This window comes from Vombatus ursinus, unplaced genomic scaffold, assembly GCF_900497805.2.
Source record: "Vombatus ursinus unplaced genomic scaffold, bare-nosed wombat genome assembly UNPS02014735.1, whole genome shotgun sequence".
Taxonomy (NCBI): domain Eukaryota; kingdom Metazoa; phylum Chordata; class Mammalia; order Diprotodontia; family Vombatidae; genus Vombatus; species Vombatus ursinus.
Window position 1 is genome coordinate 2,830,231 of NW_020954513.1, and position 13,165 is coordinate 2,843,395.

At 47.5% G+C, this 13,165-nt stretch overlaps 1 protein-coding gene and 1 long non-coding RNA gene across 4 annotated transcripts in view; one reads left to right on the forward strand and one right to left on the reverse strand.

The window, feature by feature from the left end:
• The window catches only part of NKRF (NFKB repressing factor), a 17,348-nt gene extending 16,162 nt beyond the window's left edge, over positions 1-1,186 (reverse strand). Inside the window, exon 1 of one of the 3 annotated variants that reach the window (XM_027861394.1) lies at positions 590-1,092. In XM_027861394.1, coding sequence (XP_027717195.1) covers positions 590-828 — 239 coding nt within the window. In that variant the 5' untranslated portion in view covers positions 829-1,092. Of the gene's footprint in view, positions 1-589 lie in introns of all 3 variants that reach the window. The other 2 variants (XM_027861395.1, XM_027861396.1) reach the window with 2 other exon arrangements.
• Positions 814-12,931, forward strand: LOC114042705. Its single transcript, XR_003569012.1, has 3 exons — positions 814-882; positions 8,981-9,058; positions 12,205-12,931. It is a non-coding gene; the product is annotated as an uncharacterized LOC114042705 (long non-coding RNA).
• The last annotated feature ends 234 nt before the right edge of the window (positions 12,932-13,165 follow it).

Here is a 13,165-nt window from a genome sequence, read left to right on the forward strand (position 1 = left end):
GGGAAGGAAAATGGGAGGGGTGAAAATAGGAGAGGAAGGAAAATGGAAGGGGTGAAAATGGAAGAACATGACGGAAGGAAAAAAGGAGAGAAGGATGGGAGGGGCGAAAGTGGAAGAGGAAGATGTTAGAAAAAAAGGAGAGAAGGATGAGAGGAGAAGGAAAATGGGAGGGGTGAAGGAAGGGGAGGAGGGGTCGAGCCAGGAAGGGAGCAGGGGAGAGGGGAGGGGGGTGAGTCGGGGAGGGGGGTAAGCGGGGGAGAGGGGAGGGGGCGAGCTGGGGGAAGCGGGGGAGAGGGGAGGGGAAGAAAGAGGGAAACAGGGAGAGCAGGGGAGAGGGGAGGGGGGCGAGCCGCAGAGCAGGGGAGCCATCGTGGGGAGAGACAGAGAAGGGGGAAAGGGGGAGGAGAGACGGAGGCGGGTGAGCGGGGGCGAGCCGGAGGGGGGCGAGCAGAGGAGAGACGTAAGAGGCGAGCCGGGGAGGGGGGGAGCGGGGGAAGGGGGGGCCAGGAAAGGAGGGCTCCCCGTACCTCGGCTCTGGTCCCCCCACACACACGCCGCCCCACCTCCCCCGGTCCCCGTCCCCGCTCACCTGCAGCCCAGGAAGATGTGGTTGGTCCATGCCGACGAGAGAGCCAGCAGCTGGTCGAGCGCGGCGCCGGGGTACTTGTGCAGGTGACGGCAGATAAAGGTGCGCCGAAGCCCCCACTGCCAGTCGCTTTCGTGGCTGTAGCGCCACTGGCTCACCACGGCCTCGGGTGGCATCACCGAAGAGGAGGGCGGCGGCAACAAGTCGCCCTCCCGCAGCAGCCCATCGCCACCCTGCGCCATCTCCAACTCGGGTCTCCGCGGCCACCCGCGCAACTGCCAGCGACTGAAGCGGAGGTGGGTGGCTGGATGGAAGGCGGGGCTCGAGGGCTGCGGCGCCGAGGCGGTCCCCAGAGACCACTCTCAGGGTGGAGAGCAGAAGCCCGCAAGCCGAGGTCGCAGGACTAGACGATGGTTGTGGCACATGGGGAGAGGAGCAGGGATGTGGGGAGAATGCGAGCAGGGGAGCTTGGGAGCAGGGGGCGGGGGGGAGAGAGGGGCAGGGCGCTGGGGAGACAGGCACGCGTGCGCCGGAAGAGGGAAGACTGGGCTCCAGTGCCTCCCCCTCCTTGCCTCACGCAAACTCACACGCTACGCGAGACCATCCGCTTTCCTCTATCCCTCGGCATGCGGCCCGAGAGCCCCGGGTGCGCACGCGCGTCTCCCTACCCACCTTTCTAAACTCTCAACCAAGACTCTCGCGAGACTATTTTAGAACAAAATCAAATGCGACTGAATACTAGCTGGTCACGCCCCACTGTGACGCCACTATACTGCAAGCGGTGGGGCTCAAGGAACTTGGTAGAATGTTCTAGAGAGGAGCACCCCTCCCTCGCCCCGCCCTGGAAGGGAGTCAACTGATATCCCTCCAGCGGCGGGTGGTGGTGGTCGCCAACGACCATGGGCGCAGGATCCTTAGATTTCCGCAGTCACGTGGGCGACTCGGCCTTCCAGCGGGGCGGGGCTTAAGGCCCTCAAGCTTCATTTTGACACTTGCCGCAGTGTATGTTGCGAAATGCGACAGAAAGATCCTCCCCGCCCCCAACCACCTCAGGAAAGAGATGCTGCAGGGATTTTGAGCCCCATTTTATAGATGAGGAAGCAGGTTTAGAGTGCAGGAGGACCGAGGATAGCTCTTGAACCCAGATCTACCCGACTCCCAAGCGCAGCACTTCACCCACCCCACACCCTTCCCTCCCTAGAGATCAAGCACACGTTTGTCAAATACCCGCTATGTGCCAGGCCCTGGAGATACAGACACAAATGAAAATGGACTCTGCTCTCCAGCAGAGACAACATGAACACGTGTACACAGAATATACAGAACCTGACCCTGCAATTTTACTAATTAAGGGAATGCCCTCTACCAATGCAGGTCAGTCAGTAAACGTTTATTAAGTGCCTACTACGTGCCAGGCACTGTGCTAAGTTCTAGGGATACAAAAAGGGAAAAGAGACCCTGTCCTCAAGGAAGTCAATCTAATGGTACTGGGGAGACAACATCCAAACAAATACACACACACACACACACACACACACACTCAAAACAAGCTATGTGCAGGATAAATGGGAAGTAATTGAGAGATGACTCTAGGATTAAGAAGGGCTGGGAAATCTGTAGAAAACGAGATTTTAGTTGGGACTTACATTGTACATAAATAGGCGCCTGAAAGATACACACTAAGTAGATGGAAGCTAACCTTAAAGGAGAAGGCTTTAGCAGCTGAAGGGACTGGGAATAGCTTCCTGAAGAAGGTGGCATTTGAACTGAGTCTTGATGGAAGCCAGAGATTCTAAGAGGTGGAGATTGAAGAAGGAAAGCCTTCCAGCCTTGAAGGAAACACCAGCGCAAAGGCAGAGGTGGGAGATGGAGTGTGTATGAAGGAACAGCAAATAGCCCAGGACAGTTATCCAGTATTGACATGTCCTTTCTCAAAGGAATGGGAGCTTTGATTATTCCTGTGTCCAGAACAGGATGGGGCAGGGGGAGATGGCAAGAAGATGGTAGTAAAGCCCGGTTAGGTGGATGGGACAAAGTATATGGGAAGCTCCCCGATCCAGCAGGATGACTGGAAGGCAGGAGCTGGGGGTCTGATTGGAAGGGCATACGTTTCATCAACAAGCCAATGCCAACCCCATGGTGACCAGCCAGAGTCACTTCACCAATCAGTCAGTCAGCTAATAAGCACTTGTTAACTGCCTACTACCAGCCAGGCACTGTGTGAAGTACTGGGAATACAAAGAAAGTCAAAAGACAGTTCCTGCTCTTAAGTAGCTTGGGAGAGACCACATGAAAACAGCCATGTACAAACAAGATATATACAGGGTAAATTGGTGATAACCGGGGACATCAGGAAAGACCTTTCCTGGAAGGCGGGATTTTAGCTGGGACTTGAAGGGAGCCTGGGAAGCCAGGAGGTAGAAATGAGGAGGCAGAGAATTTTAGGCGTGGGAAACAACCATCGAAAATGCCTGGAGTAGGGAGAGGGATTGTCCTATTCAAGGAACAGCTGGGAGGCCAGTGTCACTGGCCATACACATATCAGAGTATGTAGGGGTAAGTACGGTATAAGAAAACTAGAAGAGGGTAGGATTGTGAAGAGCTGTAAAAGTCAAAAAGAGGATTTTATATTTAATCCAGCAGATGACAGAAAACCATTGGAGTTTATTGAGTAGGGAAAGACATGGTCATACCTGTACCTTAAGATCACTTTGACAGCTAATTGGAGGGGTGGGAGGATTGGATTTGAGGCAAAGAGACTTAACTGGCAGAGTATTGCAATTGACCAAGCCTAAGGTGCCCAAAGCCTGCACCAGAGTAGTGGCAATGTCAGAAGAGAGAAAGGGACATATACAATGAGATGTTATGAAGATCAAATGATCAAGTCTTGGCAACAGATTGGATATGGAGGGTGGTGAGAGGGAGGGAGGGACTGAGGATGACACCTAGGTTGGGAGTATGGGTGACTGGGAGGTTCATAATGCCATCAACAGTAATGAAGAAATTAGGATGAGAGGAGGAGTTGGGGGTGGGGGGAGAGAAGCAGAATGAGTTCAGTTTGGAACAGATTGAGCTTAAGATATCTACAACTCTGTTTTCTAGAAATGTATCAAGGGAAAGTTGTAGTTCCTTAAAGCTCTTGTCCTTTGATTTCAAGGATATTCCCCTGGGCACTAGAACATCTAGACAAAAAGAAAACTGCTTATACTTTGTTTTCCAGCTTATCTAGGTAATAAAATTACAATTTCCCTACTTTGTCTAATCTCCTGGGAAGATTTCTCCATTTTTCCCAAAGTGTGATCATGCTATTTTCTGCCCAAGTTTTGTTTTGTTTTAGCACTTCATCCTAAACGTATTTTCCCATCCTGAGCTGAAATAAGTAAATGAGCCTTTAGATCCCAAGTTGGCTATCCCATCCAACTAATCACTGCCTTAGAATCTCTGGGAACTAGAAAATTGAAACATTCCAAATGTGTGTCAGAGTTGGAACCTTTTTCTTGTACGAAGAGGGAAAGCATGTATGCCATTTAGTGCTGATGGGGTGCTTGGGTGCCTTGAGGCTAGAGAGAAATATGATCTTGGAAGTGGGGTCCCTGCTAATACACGGCATCATATTTCTCCCCAGCCTCAAGGCACCCAAGCACCCCATCAGTGCCAGTACCTGGAGCTAACACTAGGCACTCGTTATCCCTTTCATTCACCCTCCCCCCTAGATCTGAGGCCTTAGCTCTGGCTGAATGGTAGTAGAAAGCCAGCCATTTTGGGTTCCCCAAACTCCAGACCTCTCTTTCTCCCCCCACCTCCGAAGTTTCCATTGAATCCTTCACTAGCCATTTGGGGAACTGTCACCCCTTCCCACTGCCTTCCCCACTAAGAGATTGGGATCCCAGACCTCTGCTCAGATAGCTAGTGGAGCTTATTTCTAGCTCCTCTACTGGCTTCAAAGAATATCCTTCAACAAACCTCATTAGGTTTAGTGCCTGTGACCTGGTTCCCTGTGAATGGCGATTAGTTGATCACAAAAATCACTTAATCAAAAAATCATTTAGTGGCAATTGTCCATGAAAGTAAGAAAGAATTACTGTCAGGGTACACTATTGCCTAGATCAAAACAACAACCAAAAAAACACCCTGCCTGCATCATACAATTCTTGGAAAAGTACATGAGAATCTGAGTGAGGGAAGCTTCATTCTGGCAGAAAATACAGAGTCTGAGTAATGTCCCTTAACAAAAAAAGATTCACTGGAACTCCCTGGGTGCTTTTACAGGTCTGGGTACAAGTTATAAATACTTGCCCTGAGGCTTGTTAGAAACTTGAAACCAGAGTATTAAAAAGTCATTTCCCATAGAAAGAGGGAGTAATCTGAAAGAAAGGTCTTGCTGATGATTTAAGGTAAATCAGTGGACACCAGAGCTGGGAAAGGCCTCCAAAAGTCATGTACTTTCACCTCCTCATTTTGGACATGAAGAAATGGAGACCCAGAAAAGTGAAGTGACCTGCCCTAAGTTACATGGGTAGAGAGTAGCAGAGGTAGAATTCAAACCCAAAACTTGGGAAGCTAAGCCTCCACTCCATGTTCCACTCTACCCTCCTGCCATCAAGCTAGATAAAGCATTTATTAAGTGCTTGCTGTGTGCCAGGTACTGTGTCAAGCACTAGCAATACATAGAAGCAAGACAGTCCCTACCTTCTTACATTCTAATGGGGGAAATGGTTTCTAACTATTCTATCTTTATATTTATTCTATTTTATCCTTCATACTGGAGTTTGGAACACATTGTACAGAGAGGACTAAGAAGGCCTAAAGAGTGCTCAGATAGAAGCCCTTCCCCCTCCACTCCTCAGTTTTCTACTAACTTCACTCCTCCCACTGGTTTAGGGCACATATGGCCCCCATTAGCCCTCAGACTATTCCAAGAGCTAAAGTGATTGACACACCCTAGTCACTGGAGGCAGAAGAGGCTAAATTTGATTGGTTTTCGAGAAGGGCTAATTACCTCTCTCCAGCTGAGTCTCCTGATAGTTTCCAGAGCCTTCTTTGAGGAGGGAGAGAGGGAGGGTCATGGGAAGATGAGGGAAAATATAGAAGAGGAATGTGATCTCCCCCCCCCCACTTCATGCTCCAATTCTTTCCACCTTTATATAGCTTAATTGCACTGCACTAATTGTTCTTCCTTTCTGTTGATGAGATCCAATGGGATTGAGGGTGTTGGGGGGGGATGGAGAAAATGGTCTGTGCTCTCCTACTAGCCCCCCCATTTCAAATTTCCTTGAGCTCATTCCAGTGGGTTTAATAGTCAAGCCTGTGATCAGAAAGAGTGCCCCCTCCTTGAGGAAGAAAAATCAGTGAAATCCTAGAGTAATATTGCCTCATGTTTGGTCAGTCAAAAAAAAATATTTATTGATCATTTACTATGTATCCATCTCTGAGCTGAGCACCAGAGATAGAAAATCAGTAGACTCTCATTCTAATGGGGGAGACAATGTTTCAACAACTAGGTACATACAAAGTACACATAGTGTGGAGAGAAGGTAATCCCAGAGTCAAAGAGGCTAGCCACTGGAAGAAACCAAAATAGCCTCCTACAGAAGGTGGGCTTTGAGCCCAGTCTTGAAGCAAGAGGTGGGGGTGAGGGGGCAGAGCACTCCCAGCATGGGGGACAGTGTTTGCAAAGGCAGGAAGATGGGAGATGGTGTGTGCTGTGTGAGGAGCGGCTAGTATCGATGGCTTGTGGAATGAATGGAGAGGCATAAGGTGTTAGAAGACTGGACAGAAAGAAAAGCCCAGGTTGTGAAGAGTTGTAAATGCCAAACAAAGACTTTTATATTTGGATTAGAATGAGGAGAGCTGGGGCAGGGAGTCTTAGAAGTCTACTTCAGTGGAGCAGGCGAGAGAGAGCGAGAGAGAGAGAGAGAGAGAGAGAGAGACAGAGAGAGACAGAGAGAGACAGAGAGAGACAGAGAGAGAGAGAGACAGAGAGAGACAGAGAGACAGACAGAGAGAGACAGAGAGAGAGACAGAGACAGAGAGGGGGGAGGGGAGAGAGGGAGGAAAGAGATCAAGGATATAATACGTAAGTTGTAAGCCTGGGTGACTGGGAGGATGTGGAGGTATCTTCAACGGTAATCGGCAATTTGGGAAAAGGGGAGGCTGGGAGGAGGACGAGTTCTGTTTTAGACATATTGAAGTTGAGATGCCTACAGGACAATCTGTTTCAAAATATCCAAAAGGCAGTTGGTGATTCGGGACTGGAGCTTAGGAGAAAGATTAGTCTTGGATGCATAGAGAAGAAAATCATCTACATAGAGATGATAATTGAATTCATGGGAGCTGATGAGATCACTCAGGGAGAGACTATATAATGAAAAGAGAAGAGAGTCCAGGACAGAGACTTGGGTTCTTCTAAAATTAGCGGGCACTACACAGATGAAAAACCAGTCAAGGAGATTGAGAAGGAATGGTCAGACAGCTAGGAGGAAAACTAGGAAAGAGCAGTGTCACTGAAACCTATAGGTTTTTCTCCCCTAGAGGGGAGAATCTATAGGAGAGGAGGTTGATCAATAGTGTCAAAGACTGCAGAGAGGTCATGAAGAATAAGGGTTGAGAAAAAGCCTTTGGATTGGACAAGCTCCACTTAGACAGCTTCTCCTGATTTCCCATCTAGGACTTTGTTCTGTTCTGGGACTTTAGCTTGTTTCCCCAGTGGGCCCACCGTTGAGTGGGTGGCATACAAGGAATCATTAACTAGTTCTCCAAGTGGTCATGGAAATGCCAAAAGGGGGGGCTGGGGTTGGGGTCAGAAAATCTGGGTTCAAACCTCTATCACTTACTTTGGTGTGACCTGAAGCAAGTCACTTCACCTCTGCCTCAGTTTCCTCACCAGCAAAATGAAGGGTCTTAGATCTGATGGTCTCTTAGGTTCCATGTAGATCTAGGAGCCTATACTCCTTTGAAAATAACATAATCACAGCTGATCTTGCCAACTTTCTTAATGCCCAGGACATTGGTAGATACTAATAGTAGCTACATTTATTTAGCACTTGAAGGTTTGTGAAGCAAATCTCCTGCCAACAACTCTGGGACATAGGTGCTTTTCTCATCCCCATTTTCCAAATGAGGAAACTGAGGCTTAGAGAGGTTAATTGACTTGCCCAGGGTTAAAAAAGCTATGAAGTGTCTGCCCTGGGATTCAAACTCAGGCCTTCCTGACTTGAGGTCTGGCACTCTTAGTGCCATGCCAGAATGCCTCTCAGCACTGGCTGAAGGATGGTTTCTGCTTCCTAGGGGTGTTCTTTCTCTAGGCTCATAAATGTAGAGCTTGCAAATGAGAGGCCATTAGATCCAACCCCTTTCACCTCCCCCCATCTTACAGAGGGGGAAATTGAGGATCATAGGGAGATAAAGTTGTTGCGGTCTGAGAGGTTGAGACCCCTCAAAGACTGGAGTACAGGATGGGTAATCAGGAATGAATTCATAGACTCAAGTATTCTTTAAGTCAAGGTGGCAAAGATTTGTTACGCTTTTCAGTGGGCAAGGATCCTTAAGGAACCTTCAAGAGACTGAGGATGGAGCTAGGGTTTATATGGAAAAGGACATGGGAAAGGAATGCCAGGGATACTGATGAGGTAATCCAAAGGTCCAGGTGTCTTTGGGAGCTATGGATGGGAAAGTACGGGGAGTATACCAAACAAGGAGGGAGATGACAGAGGTATGGATCTGGGGAGTCTGGCAGGGGGAAGAGTCCTTGGGCTGGCCAAGGACAAAACTCCTTGAGCTGGGCAAGGCACTACTCTCCCTCTGTCCTGATTAGAGAATGCTCTGCAACAAGGGAAAGTTTTCTCACAAGACAGGAACTTACTAAGGAATTGGGAGGCTTCCAGAGACATGATCTGAAGGCTGGGGCCTGAGCAGCCCAGCACTCTCTCACCCAGCTTTGTGTAGCTGCACCAGGAAGAGATAAGGGGCCCATGCAATGAGTAATTGCTAGACACGGTTTCCTTGGGCTGGGGAGTGATTGTCAGAGACAGTGTTTCTGAAACTAGGGAGACCTTGGGTCCAAGCATAAACACATGCACCCAAACACAAGCACCCAGGCACCCCATCAAAGTGACTTACCCAAGGTTCACATAGGATCCTAGGTCTGAAGCTAGAAGAAACTTTGGAGGCCAACCACTCCCCCAACCCTGCCACCCCATCTTTCAGGGTGGTAAAGTGTCTTGCCTAGGGTCACAGAGAGAATAAATGCTCAAGGTAGGATTTGAACCCCATCCTCTAGCTTCAGGGTCAGTGCTCTTTCCACTGTACTAAGCTGCCTCCCTTACCTAATGATATCTGTGATACATCTTCACTCTTCCCATTTTTCTAAGCTTTACCTCTGTTTTTATCCCTCAGGAGTCAACAGGACTGTTGTGGAGCCTGTTGCAGGGCCTTAAAGGAGTGTTACAGAAGAATTAGACATCAGTGCTGAAAGTAACAGTCCCTTTTATTTGGGTTGTTTGAGGGGAGGCTTAACTGGAGATATTCGGAGTGGGAGGTGAGGGATAGATTTGGGGCAGGGGTAACAAGGGAATGATCCTAGGCACTAACCTCCCATAGCAGGGAATGATGGGCCAACGCCTCCAAAGTGGGGCAGGGAAGGGATACAACCAGGGATCTTGCCAGGCCGATTTGGCTCCACATTCTTCAGGCCTTGGCCTGAAGGAGGAGGAGCTGCACGATGATGTCGGGCGCACACAGCTCCCCAGATCCATAAGTAGGATTCCTGGCTCTGACATCTCTTGCTGCAGAGGTGCTCAAGGGAGCTAAACAGAGCCAGGTGTGGAGGAAGGAGGGGGAAGGGTTTCTCTTAGGTTCATCTGATTGGTTTCCCATCTTTGACGTCACAGGCAAGGAGATGCCAATTAGCTAGGAAGCTGGAATTTTCTGGCTTGGAAGTTTCCAGACATAGGGGATTTCAGAAAATGAGCAGAGAAGGAGGGAGAGGACATGTCTATGGCCGGGTTAGATGGTGCAAATCAGGGTTGGTTTGTTTTTTTGTATTAAGACTACAAGGATTTTGTACATAGCAGACAATGACATTTTCTATCTTATAGTGAACAGTGGCTGATCCCCCTACATTCCAGTCTAGCATTCGAGCACACACACACACACACACACACACACACACACACACACCCACTCCTTGAGTAAAATATGCAAACTCACAAATCTCAATGCTGAGGGCCTGGCTTCCCTTTGCCTTATGGCCTCTTGCTGGTCTTCACTTTTGTTTCATTAAAAAAAAAAGACACTAGGTAGAGAACTATATTTTTAAAAAAGTTTTTATATTTTTAAAAAAGTTTTTAAAAATATCACAGTTATTTCTAGATATCTGCCTTCCCACTTCCACTCCAGGAGCCCTCCCTCCCTGATGACAAAGAAAACCAGTTAAGGAAAACCAGCTGATAACAGTGTCAATGCCTGACAGTATATTCAACATTTTGTACCACTAGTTCCCACCTTTCCGCCAAAAGGAGGGAAATTTCAGCATCTGTTCATCTGTTGTCAAGAGCCATTACCATCATTCAGTTGCCCCAGGTTTATTGCTGTCTCCCTAGTTTCCCTCTCCCCAAACTGAAGCCTACCTGACCTTTGCCTCATTCCCTCCAGCTGAAGCTCTCTTGACTTTTAGCTAAATTCAGCCACACTAATGTGAGGAGGGTCCAGGAAGCACCCTCTCCACCCCCAAACAGCTGTGCCCTTGGCTACTAGCTGGATATGGGTCAACAATGTGACATGTCTGTCAGTCATGAAAGCTAATGCAATCTTGGGCTGCCTTCCAAGAGGCACAGTTTGAGGACTGGCATCCCATCTTACCCTTTCTGGGGCACCTCACATCTGCAGTATTACATTTGTTTCTGGGTGCTCCATTTAATAAAGAACATTGGCATGCTAGACAGTAGTCAGGATGCCAAGTGGCCTGAAGCCTGGGTGGTTCACGAACCAGTACTAGGGGTGTTTGGCCTAAGAAAGAAGAGACTTGGGGAGATAAATGGCATTCTTCGAGTATATGAAGGGCTAGATACATGGAAGAGGTATTAGAGTTGCTTTAGTCCAGAGGTTCCCTAACTTATTTGGCCTACTGCCCCCTTTTAAAAAAAATTTACTCAGTGCTGCACCCCCCTCAAATCTACTTTCCTTAACCCTTTAATTTTTTTTAAAATTTGCATCATTTCAAAAAAATACAAAACTTGTTTTAAAAAAATGACATATCTTAAATTTAATAATGTATCGTAAATTTGCGGGTTTTTTCCTGCACTGAAATTTTGATGATGCAATATTGCATCATGTAACGGTATAGTATGGTATTGTAAACAAGTCATTACAAACACATATTCCTGCCAATGCATTCTGAACTTCCCCATAATGGGAAACACCCTCACCTGCCAACACTTGCTTGTTAAGATCTGTACGGGGACTTGACCACTGATTGGTTATAACTTGCATTATGTGTGTTTATTTGGAAAAAAATATAATCACTGCAACTTTAACTCTTATAGAACAGATGAAACATGTACCAACGGTCTTTCAAAATTTTCTTGTCTTCTCTTCTTTCCTTATGCTTCCACTGCCCCCTTATTTTTATTCAACACCCCCAAATTGTGCCCTAGGCTACTACTGCCCCCTATCATTCCAGCGCCCCCCCCAGGGGTGGTATTGCCCACTTTGGGAACCTCTGGATTAGGCAAACCAGCCTAGAAGAAGCAGCAAGGCACTCGGAGGAAGAGAAAGGAGGTAGCATGGCAGTCCATCAAAAAGCATTTATTAAGTATGTGTCAGATACTATGCTAAGTGCTGGGGATACAAAGAAAGGCAAAAGAAATCCCTGCTCTAAAGGAGTTCCCAATTCAATGGAAGAGATAACATGAAAACAACTAACTGCACATAAACTATATACAACATACATTGGAGATAGAGAGAAGGCACTAGCATTAAGGTGGATTGGAAATGCTTCCTGGAGAAGGTGGGATTTAGTTGAAAGGAACCAGTTTGGCCAGCTTTAACTTAAAGGAAGCCAGGCGGCAGAGATGAGGAGGGAGCAAATTCCAGGCATGGTGGAACCAGCCAGTGAAAACACCGAGTTGGACATGATAGGAATGCCTTGTTTGAAGATTAGCAAGGAGGTCAGAATCATTGGATCACAGAATAACTGGGGAGAAGTAAGGTGAAGAACAATGGGGAGGTAGGAGGGGGCCAGGTTGGAAAAGGCTTTTTAAGGCCAAACAGAAGATTTTATATTTGATCCTGGAGGTGAGCCACTGGAGTTTATTGAGTAGGGGGAGGTGGTGGTGATATGGCTGTATCTAAACTATAGGAAGATCAATTTGACAATTGAGTGAAGGATAGACTTGGAGCATAGAGAGACCAATCAGAAGGCTATTGCAGTAGTCCAGTAGAGTAGCGATAAGGGCCTTCCCAAGGGTTTGAGTGGAGAATAGGGATCGTATAGGAGAAATGTTATGGTGGTAAAAAGGACAAATCATGGCAACAGATTGGATATGTACAGTGAGTCAGAATGAAGAGTCGAGAATGACACAAATTTTGAGGAGTCAACCACCACCATTGCTTCCCTACAGGTCCCAATGGAGACAGCCCAGGACGTCGAAACCAAGGGCCTCCCCTTCCAAAACCATCATTGAGGGAAGCAATCCTTGTAGTAAAGGGGCCTACCTTCTTTGACACCACCACCACCAACCACTGATTCACTGCCACTAGTGGGCAGGTTAGCCCAAGAGCCCCAGGAGTGGCAGTGTGCCCCAGACCCTGAGACTTAAACCACCGCCACCTCCTCAATCATCAGCCCTATTTCCAGCTTTGGCCCCTGAGCCATCATCTCAGGACCAGCCCCTAAGAAGATGCAATCTGGGGACTGCTTATGAAAGTGCTGGATCCCCACCCCACCTCTCATCAGCAACTTCAGCTGCTAAAGCCCTGGAAAAGAAAGTTCTCACCACTAGAGTCTTTGGCGTTGTCAAACAGTTCAATATCAGGAACAGATATGCTTTTATCGATGGAAACAACATTATAGAAGAGACATTACCATCTGTTTTGCTGCTGCACCTTCAGGACCATCTGACTTGCAGCTGAAACCTTCCATTTCTGTTGTCTCATCCGTTAGAATTTGAACTCCTTGGGAGCAGGGACTGTCTTAATTTTCCTACTTCTATTTCCATCGGTTAGCACAGTGCTTTGCACATAGTAAGTGCTTAATAAATCCTCATTCATTCATTCATTCTGCCTTGCCCCAGAGGACAGAACAGGATTAGTGGCTGGGAGTTAGAGGCAGATTTGGGCTCTACATAAAGGAAAAAATAAATAATAATGATAATGATGATGATGACGATGATATAGCTAGCATTTCTATAGTACTTTACGATTCACTAAGTGTTTTATGTTATCTTATTTGGTCCTCCCAACAGCCCTGTGAGGTAGATGTGGTTATTATCCTCATGACCATTAGAAATATTCCTAAGTACCTAAACTGGTACTGGTATTCCTCTCACCAGAAGTCTTCCAGAGATGGCTGGACCACCATTT